General features: G+C 46.1%; 2 protein-coding genes and 1 pseudogene across 3 annotated transcripts; 1 reads left to right on the top strand and 2 right to left on the bottom strand.

Annotated features, from left to right (window-relative positions):
• Nucleotides 1–794: 794 nt before the first annotated feature.
• Nucleotides 795–3,057, top strand: LOC119329812. Its single transcript, XM_037602908.1, has 5 exons — nt 795–930; nt 1,673–1,754; nt 1,834–1,993; nt 2,339–2,399; nt 2,616–3,057. Exons 2-5 carry the CDS (start codon nt 1,712–1,714, stop codon nt 2,793–2,795), a joined length of 444 nt encoding a protein of 147 aa, XP_037458805.1. The 5' UTR covers nt 795–930; nt 1,673–1,711; the 3' UTR covers nt 2,796–3,057.
• Nucleotides 3,058–3,156: 99 nt separating this feature from the next.
• On the bottom strand, nt 3,157–6,417 carry LOC119329811 (cryptochrome DASH, chloroplastic/mitochondrial-like). Of its 2 annotated transcripts, none has more exons than XM_037602907.1 (12): nt 5,963–6,417; nt 5,729–5,868; nt 5,414–5,641; nt 5,169–5,313; nt 4,869–5,056; nt 4,748–4,794; nt 4,566–4,642; nt 4,341–4,416; nt 4,189–4,258; nt 3,963–4,086; nt 3,806–3,855; nt 3,157–3,539 (listed from the first exon to the last, which is right to left on the bottom strand). In XM_037602907.1, exons 1-12 carry the CDS (start codon nt 6,393–6,395, stop codon nt 3,336–3,338), a joined length of 1,782 nt encoding a protein of 593 aa, XP_037458804.1. In that variant the 5' UTR covers nt 6,396–6,417; the 3' UTR covers nt 3,157–3,335. The 2 variants fall into 2 exon arrangements, with proteins under 2 accessions (XP_037458804.1, XP_037458803.1); XM_037602906.1 differs by having other exon boundaries at nt 4,869–5,060; nt 5,173–5,313.
• A 1,177-nt stretch (nt 6,418–7,594) lies between these two features.
• The window catches only part of LOC119332769, a 13,235-nt pseudogene continuing 11,641 nt past the window's right edge, over nt 7,595–9,188 (bottom strand).

The following is a 9,188-nucleotide window of genomic DNA, read 5'->3' as shown; positions in this document are numbered from 1 at the left end:
GGGGACCGGTGTGTTTTAGGTTGGTCGTTGTGGATTAATTTAAGAAATCGTTGATCCAGTCAAAATTACGAGTCAAACTCAATATTAAGCACCTTAGAATTGATTCCGAAAAGCCGTTGACCTAGTTCAAATCATGAAGCAAATCCAAAATTAAACGCCGTTGACCCAGTTCAAATCATGAAGCGTATTTAGATCGAAAACCCAATTCGGTGCCCAGGCTCATCTGCACCCGTTCAAAAAAATCCAAAAAAAATTGTGCGTGAGGTTCGCTTCAAATTTCAACTTATTTAGACGTTTGAGTAGCCCTCAGCAAAAAAAAAAAATCGGATCAGAACAGTGTGTGAACAGTAAACTTTTTTACAGATCCTGAATTTTTCTTTTTTGCTGGGAGTTACTCAGATATCCAAATGAGTTGAAACTTGGAGCGTACCTCATGCATAAACTTATCTACCACACACAAAAAAATCAGAATTTTTAGTATTTATTTTGGTTTTTTCGTCAGGAGGGTGCAGATAGATCCTTCTTCATTGCACGTATATATAAATATCACACACAAGGGGGGAAAAAAGTTAGACGCACGTGGCGCTCGGCGCGGAGCACCCCATCACTCCTCCCTCGGGGCGCGTGCGCGCCACATGACGCGAACAACCGTCACATGATGCAACGCAGCCCAAACCCAAACCCTTCCCCTCCCCGCGAAAAAATCCCCCGCCCTCGCATCCCAGCCGTCCATCCGTCCCGTGCGCCTCGGGGCAGATAAATACCTCGGCCCGAGCGAACCAAACCCAGAGCCCCACCCGAACCCAAGCCCTCCTCTCCTCTCCGGCGGCCGTCGCTTTCCCCTCGGACCCCTCCCCTCCGCTCGCGCCCGCCCGCCAGCCCGCCTGACGCTGCCGGTTCTCCACGTCTCGCCCCCGCCTACGCGCTCAGGTGAGTTCTTGGCCCTTATCCTCCTCCCGCCTCCTTCTCCTTCTTGGTTTCGTCTCTCGTGCCTCTGGTTAGCGGGTTCTTTGGAGGAAGCGAGATTGTGCCCTTCTCCGCCGTCGTGGCCGTGCTTGCTGCGCCGCCGTCGTGAGATTGGGCCGCTCCGCCGTAGGGATGGCGGCTAGGCGATAATAGGGGGTTTAAATCTGTCTGTGCGGGGAAGGTTTGCTGCGAGACTTCTTGCTTTCTGAAGATGTTTGCTAAGATGCGTATCAGTCGATGAAAATTCCCAGTCTTTCCGGGAAAAAGACGGTTGAATTTTACGACTCTGTGGCATGTCGACATGGATTGTGGCAAGACCAGATATATTATTATCAACAAGAAAAGTCTGAGATTGTTGTGCTGGCTCACTGAAGCGGAACTAATTGTAGTTATGCAGAATAACTGAGGCAGAACCAGTTGTAGTTATGCAGAACAATTTAAGCAGAATAACTGAGGCACAATTAATTTTTATTCTATTGCAGAATAATTGAAACATAATTACTGAATCAGAACTCGATTGTGCACAACATGCTCAAAGAATTTCATTACTTGTTTTTTCTAGTGGCGTGTAAAATGAGTACTAGGGAGATCTTTGATGGGCTCTCGCCATTCAATGCAAGCATGAAACTGTGCAGAGATACTTTATCTTTATTTAAGATTGATGTACTCCTACTCATGATTGGGGAATACTTCAATCAATGTGCAGGTCCTTGTTGAGTGAAGCATCTTCCTTCCTTTTTCTGACATGGGGATGGAGCATCTGATGAGTGTCGTGAATCCGTCATCAGGTTAGCCACCAAAGGTTTCCATCTGCCAATATAGTTTCTGTGCACAGCAAACTGTGACTGACTGACTGTTTGTGCATAGGTTACATCTTACAAAGAGGTCTCGAACGCCGTGGTGATGGGACGATGGAGGAAAAGAAAGAGCTACAGAAGCAGAGGACAGAAAAAATGATGGAAGCCTACCAAAACACAGAAAGCAGGGATGGAGTGATCAGATGTCCAATTCCATGCAAAAGCAGCAGGTGTTTTTTCAATTCTTTGGTCAACTAGATTTTACTACGGTTCACACTCTGCATCTTGTATGTTTCTAAGAAATTACCAAATTTAACTATTTTGAATGCATATTGTTGCCTGAAATCATTTGGATCATCTAGAGTTGTCCCAATCAGGATTTTTCTCATTTGTATTTTAGATGGATATAAACAATATGCAATGATTTTACAGCTAGTACACACTCTGCTCTGATATGACATTTTCATAATTAACTGGGCTTTTAAACATCTGCAAAGTTGATCAGATTTTTCTTTTGAGTTTTGACATTTTGATCTTTATTAAAAGACTCATGATTTTTCTTCTTCTTTATTCAGACCGTACAGGGAGTATGATTTTAAAAGTGCACAAGATCTCTCTGATTTTATGGTGAGCAAGGTTAGTCTCTATCTCTCTCTCTCCTTCTCTGATGTTTGTGAAATGTGCTTGCACTTTCCAGTCATAGGCTATTTCATTTTGGATTGAACTTTCTTTTCATTTTTATCTTTTGAGCTGTGCTGGAGTAAATTGTTAGCACAGCTAAACAAACAGTCTGACATTTTCTTGTCATTTAACCAAGTCCCTCTTAATAACAGTTGGTTTGACAATCTGCAGGCTTCTCCTCCATACTTCATGGGATCTCCACCAGTTCGTGCAAGCAATCCCCTTGTCAATGACAGGCAGTTCTGTGCTTGGAAAGTACAAAGCGTTGATGAGTCACTCGGCATTCCTATACCAACCAGGGGCTACCGCGTTGGCTACAGCAAAAGGGGAGGGGCTGCTACAGAGGATTGAAGCTACATTTATCAGTTTCATGACCTCGCTGTGAAGTTGTAGTTGTAACAAGGGAAAATTGTACATAGGAAGTCATCACCTTCGGAAGCTTCCCGTTTTCGAGGTTCTTTGTGGCATGTCATCGGTAGTTATGTGTATATATCTTTTCGTTCAGTTTTGCGGGCAGCGAGGCTAGTTTTGGCAAAATAAATTTGTCAAACTCTGTTGTTGAGAATTGAGGTTTTTGTTCAGGTTTAATGGAAATGACAGCATTTCTTTAGTTTCTATATAATTGCCATGTTAATCTGTGCTGGATGTGTTATTGGCTGTTATGAGCTGCTTTTTCGTCACGATAAACCATCAGCATATCTTTTGACTGTTGGTCAGTACAGCAAGATCAGGATCAGGTTTTGTACTTCTGAGCTCACCTTGTCACTGATACATACATTTCACAGAAGCTTTGTGATACTTCACCTCTCATTTGCTTTTGAACCAACTATTGTAACATTTGCCCCATCTCCTACTGACTCTTCATCCATGGTAATCAACACATACACTGTATTACTTTTGTCTTCTGTAAATATTCTTTGGCCTTGTCTGCCTGTTGAATTGCTGATCTTTTCTCTGATGCCCACCATCAAATTTCAGTGGAACTACCTGCTTGATGTATGAGGCCCCTGGGAAGTTCCTCCTTTCCTTTGCGAGTGAACGAAGCTCTGGTAACCAGTACGCGACATATTCGCCATCAGGATCGTATGTCTTGGCCTACAGAGGAATGTTCACTCATGGTCAGGTTGTTGAAGATATGAGTAGTGCAGATCACCATGCTCTGACATCATCATCTTATGGTTATGGTTATGAGGCGATAAGCTGATGCTCATAAAACCTAGTATAATTTTGCGGTGTTCTTATGTCGCGATGCTCACTTGCTTATTAATATATGCTGATGGTTTATGGTAGCATGATTAACTGAAGTTCATCTGGTAAAAACAAGTATTCAGATATTAGTGGTATTTAGTCTTGCTGCTTACTTGCTTGGGGATGCTGAAGTATCGATCTTCTCGTGGATCATTGCCAACTCCTGTTAATATTTCAGCAAAATTCAGTTGAATGTGTGCATGAGCTCCTAATTATATGCTATCTAGTATGAACTACCAAGATAGTAATGAGACACAAGGAAACACTGACCTGCTCCATATGTCCAATTACCATAATTTGAAGCAGGGTCATAATCCAGAAGGCATGTTTCAAACCATTCAGCTCCCATTTGCCAATCGATGCCCATGTCCCGGACCAAAAAAGAGCAGACAATCTGCATAGAAGATCATTGAACGATTGGCATATGCAAAAAGATGGCCTGCATTAAACTCTAATGCGCAGTCATGCTGATGATCAGCACTATGTCGAAAGTTACCTGCCGGCCACGGTTGGACATGAAACCTGTAGCTAAGAGCTCCTTCATGTTGGCATCAATAAGAGGGTACCTGAAATTCACCATGACGAGATTCAGAACTCAGAAGGTATGGCAAGCAGCAAAAAGATGGAACAACTTGGAGTATGCCGTACCCGGTCCGACCATCTTTCCAAGATTCGAACAATGCCTGATCTTGGCTCCACTTGGACGCCACTTTTCTCGGACCCCCTACAGCATTCACAAAAGGATTATGCTCTTTTGCTGGCCTTGACCTTTTCTCCAGATAAAACATTTGCGCATTATTTTCGTAATAAACTGGGAAAGCAAGAATTCAGAATGATACATTTTCTTACGATGAGAGACAATTGTATCCTTACCCAAGTGGAAAATGGAGTTCCCATATTTTGCTGAAAGGAATCTGAAGTAGTCTCTCCATATCAGCTCAAATAAAACCCTGAAACCATCGCCGTGTCAGGAACGGCATACCAGACAGTGAATCTGAGCATTCCTTACAAGACCTTCAACATGAAATTTATGCCAGAAATGCACACTGACTAACCAGTATGTGGAATCATTTGCTATTCTCTGCTTCTCGTATCTCTTAACCTGCATTATCACCAAACATTTAGCACAGGAGAGAAGGAGCTGATAATGTCTGCAGAAAAACGTTAAATATCCACCTCTTCGCAAACATAGCGCGGCGAAAGACTGCCCGAAGCAAGCCAAGGGGAGAACTTGGTGGAGTAGTCCGGCCCAAGCATGCCGTTCCTGGTCTCTTTGTACACTTTCACCTGATCATTCTTCCAGAAGTACTCATGGACCCTTCCCAGCGCCGCGCTCTCTCCTCCGACGAAACGCATTCCCTTCTCTGACTACATAGAGGGGCAAACAGTACGAACTGTAACTGAAATTCCAGAATCATGTCCACAAAGGGTACTACAGTGGGGTACTGAAGATCAATAGAATACAGTTAACTGAACCTGCCTTTGTCACACTCAGACCCAATGACTCCAGAGTAGGTATCGAGCCCCACCCTCCGATCTCGTCCAGGCCGGAACCCGGGGCCGGCCCGAGCGAAGGCGGCAGCTTGCCGCAGCTCCGGACCGAGGACTTCGACTCGACCGCCTGCACGGCAGAAGCATCACATTTCACGAACAACAGCCAGCAACAGCCTTACCACAGTTTGCACTTTGCAGAGCAGTCAGGACGAATGGAGAGCTCCTACCTTTCTGAACTGCGTGTACACGTCCGGCAGGTCGCTGACAGGGAACGGGAGATCGTCGATGTGGTACATCGTCGCCCCCCAGACGAGCTGAAGCTTCGGGCTGAGAGGCTTATTACTCCGGCCAGAAGCTCCTCCTTGTCCTTGAGGGACGGCCACCTGCTCCAGGCCTCTGCGCACGAGGCGCTCGACCAGAAGCTCCTCGCTGCAGGTCTCCTTGTGGGCATAGACCTGGAGATCGACCCGGAGATTCAGTATCAAGCTGGAGCAATCAACCGGCTCGGTGGATGTGAGATTTGTGCAGACGGGCTAGCTTACTGTGTGCGCGCTGACGGCCTTGGCGATCGCAGGGAGGATGTCTTCGGGCTTGCCGTGCCGGACGAGCAGGTCGAGGCCGCGCTTCTGGAGATTCTGCTTCAGGTCTCCCAGGCACTCTATCAGGAACTGCGCCCTCAGTGCTGCAACGATCGATCAGTCAGTCAGTCAGTCGGATCAATCGAGCTTCAGTGTCGTCGATGCCGTGGAAATTTGCTGTGGTGTGGTGTGCCTCGCCTCCGGTCTTGGGGAAGCCGAAGCGGTGGGTGGCGCCGGCGAGGACGCGGGGGTCGACGCAGTAGACGGGGAGGACGGCGCCGGAGGCCGCCCACGCGCGCGCCAGCGCCTCGTTGTCGAGCACCCGGAGGTCGCTCCTGAACCACACGACGGCCACGCCGCCACCTCCCCTCCGAAGGCCCGTCGAGGTGTGCCTCCGGAATGCCTCGTCGGCCGCCGCGGCGGTCTCCTCGGCGCCCAGGGACGGCACCGCCGCCGCCAGCACGGCGCGCGGGGGGCGGAACGAGCTGGAGGTTGAGGCGGCGTCGGCCATGGAGAGGAGGGCGCGCAGGCTGGCGGTCGGCTGTCGCGGGAGGAGGAGGAGGGATTGCGCGGCGGCGGGAGGGAAGGAGGAGGCGGAGGAGGAGAGGAGGTGGTGGTGGTGGTGAAGCATTTTTTCTGGACTGGGAGGTGAGGTTTTTGAGAGTTGAGGGGGGTGGGTGGAAGATGGAGGCGGGAGGAAGGTGGAGGGAAGAGCGGGGAGGGGTGCCACGTGGGGGGACATGAGTGGTGCTACGTGGATGGATTTGAGCCTGGGGATATGGGTGATGGATAATGTGGGCCGGAGCACAGAGGGTTTATGAGGGTGGGCCCGGAAGGCAGCGTGTTGCTGTCATCATTTTCTTAGGGATTTAAATTTCGAAAATACAAGAACACAAAGGTGAACATGCCGCAAAAATGGTGAACGTTCCACTCACATGTGAAGTTCTTTTTGGGAAGGGGGGTACACTCACATGTGAAGTTTCGCGTGGTAACAACATCTGTGGTATTCTTGGCGAAGAAAACAAAAATGAGCCTCTAAATTGATTCAAGCATGGTTTATTTTATAGCGCTGATTTTATCTTTTTGCTCGGAATATCACAGATGTCATTTCCTTGCAAGACTTGCGAGTATGAAGTTAAGATTTTTTTTTTCATTTTCTTTAGTATTATTTGCCCATTTTTTGGGTTGCATCCAGGTTCCAAAAATCCACGTCCATGGACACTTCCCCTCAATGCGACGTGTGGAGAACATATCTAGCATTTTTTCTAGAAACACCAAATACCACCATAGGCCACCGGAAACTGGAGTCCAAGAACTTCGACATGACATTACGCCTTCAATGAGGCACACGTTTCTATTGCTTGGGGAGTACTCCCTCTGTAAACTAATATAAAAGCGTTTAGATTACTACTTTAGTGATCTAAACGCTCTTATATTAATTTACGGAGGGAGTAGTTGGTATTTCTGAGCACAATCAAATCGTTCTCAAACATACATTGAGAAAATGAATAAATCAACACAGCATGTGGTTAACCATGTGCTACAGAAATTGAATAAATCTTCCATTTTGTGTATCTGGTAATAAAAACTAGCTCATGGTATCTCCGGAACACACTAAATATAAACATACAAATACTTGACAAGCGAGCTGTTTTTGGTGCAACACAATAATGTTGTTGTGGTGGGAGGCAAAGTGAGCACTGGAGGAAACATGAATGAAACAAGTGCTCACCCAAAAGAAAAAGGCCTCTTGTCTGCAGTTAGCACCACTTGTGTACTCTGTACTCTATGTAGCCAAGCAAAACCAAAACCCTCTCACTAAATCAGCAGTCATCTGGGTCCCCCGGCCTTGCAATAGGAGTCGCGCAGCGTGACGGTCCTGTTGAACACGAGCTCCTGGGGCGTCGAGTCCGTGTCAACGGCAAAGTAGCCTGAGATTCACATCACATTCATTCCAGCATGGTCAGTCAGTCAGCCGCATGAATCAATGGATACAGCGCTGGCAATCACAGAGAGATAGGTTCAGAAGATTTCTTACCGAGCCGCTCAAACTGGCAAGCGATGGCACGGCATACGCACCCTTCACGACCTCCTTCGAGCGCGGGTTGAGATCGCGCAGCCAGGCATTATTATCCGGCTCTTTATCCTCCAGCCCGGCAGGATTCTACGAGGGCAAGAAATGCATTCACAAGGAAGTGACTTCCCTGTCCTACACAAGTCTGTTGTAATGACAGACAGCAAGAACGGTGAGCAAAACTATACCTCTGATAAGAACAGCTTCTCAAACAGTCTTATTTCCACCTTTAATGGCTCGGCAACCCAGTGCACAACACCCTGAACGAACCGCGAAATAAGTCAGCATCTCTTTATGGCTCCCCTCAACTCACTAACTATAGAATTTTCAGATTTGAATGTAAGGATTTAAGTGACCAGTTACCTTAGGTTTAGAGGTCTTTGAGTTTGAGGGGTCATACTCAGCTCGAATCTCAACAATCTCATCTGGATTATCGCCATGAATAACCTCTGTGCATTTTATCGGGAACGCATACCTAGCAATTAAATTGACAAGTACCATACTGTAAATTTGTGCCGATACAGAGTACTCCCTCCGTCCGCGAATAAGTGTACATCTAGCTTTTGCTCTAAGTCAAAGTTTTAAATTTTTGACCAACTTTATAGAAAATAGTAGTAACATATATGACATCAAATTGATACATTATGAAAGTACATTTCAAAACGAATCTAGTGATACTAATTTGGTGCCATAAATGCTTTTACTCTTTCCTAGAAAGGTGGTCAAAGTATTAAAACTTTGACTTAAAACAAAAGCTAGATGTACACTTATTCGCGGACGGAGGAAGTAGGTGAACTATGAATAGTAAAGTAAATCCAGATCAACTTTCTCCACAAAAGAACAGTAGTTCTGAATCACTTACCTTAGCAGGGCGGATTTACCAGGAGCTAGCCCATAATAGTCTTTCGAGTCCTCGAGGCGAAAATCAGTTTTTTCAATGTAGACAATTCTTGAGAACGGAACCTGTCAAAAGATAGCGAATAATAAATTACGAAGCATGAACATAAGGTAAAACGTATAAAGCACCAAAGATAAAGTGAACTTATAATATTTCCGTTACTGCATTCTCCAAACAGAATTTTAAACAAAGTTGTGCCGTAGCAACAAAACCTATTCTTCGCATCATATACTGAACAAGAGAGGCACCTTGTAGTAGGACGAAGCTTCATCAGCTGGAGCATCAGGCCACTTCTTTCCATCAAGGTCTATGACTTCTCCATCTTCCAAGTTTGTTATTACAACCTAATTTAGCAAAAGGAGGCACCATGAATATGTTAGGGACTTCTAAAGGCTGAAGACATGGAGTGATTTGCAGCAGGAACCAGATGCCATACCTTTAGAGGATGCAGA

This window comes from Triticum dicoccoides, chromosome 7A (assembly GCF_002162155.2).
Source record: "Triticum dicoccoides isolate Atlit2015 ecotype Zavitan chromosome 7A, WEW_v2.0, whole genome shotgun sequence".
In the NCBI taxonomy this organism is placed as follows: Eukaryota; Viridiplantae; Streptophyta; class Magnoliopsida; order Poales; family Poaceae; genus Triticum; species Triticum dicoccoides.
This window is presented reverse-complemented; position numbering and strand designations above follow the sequence as displayed.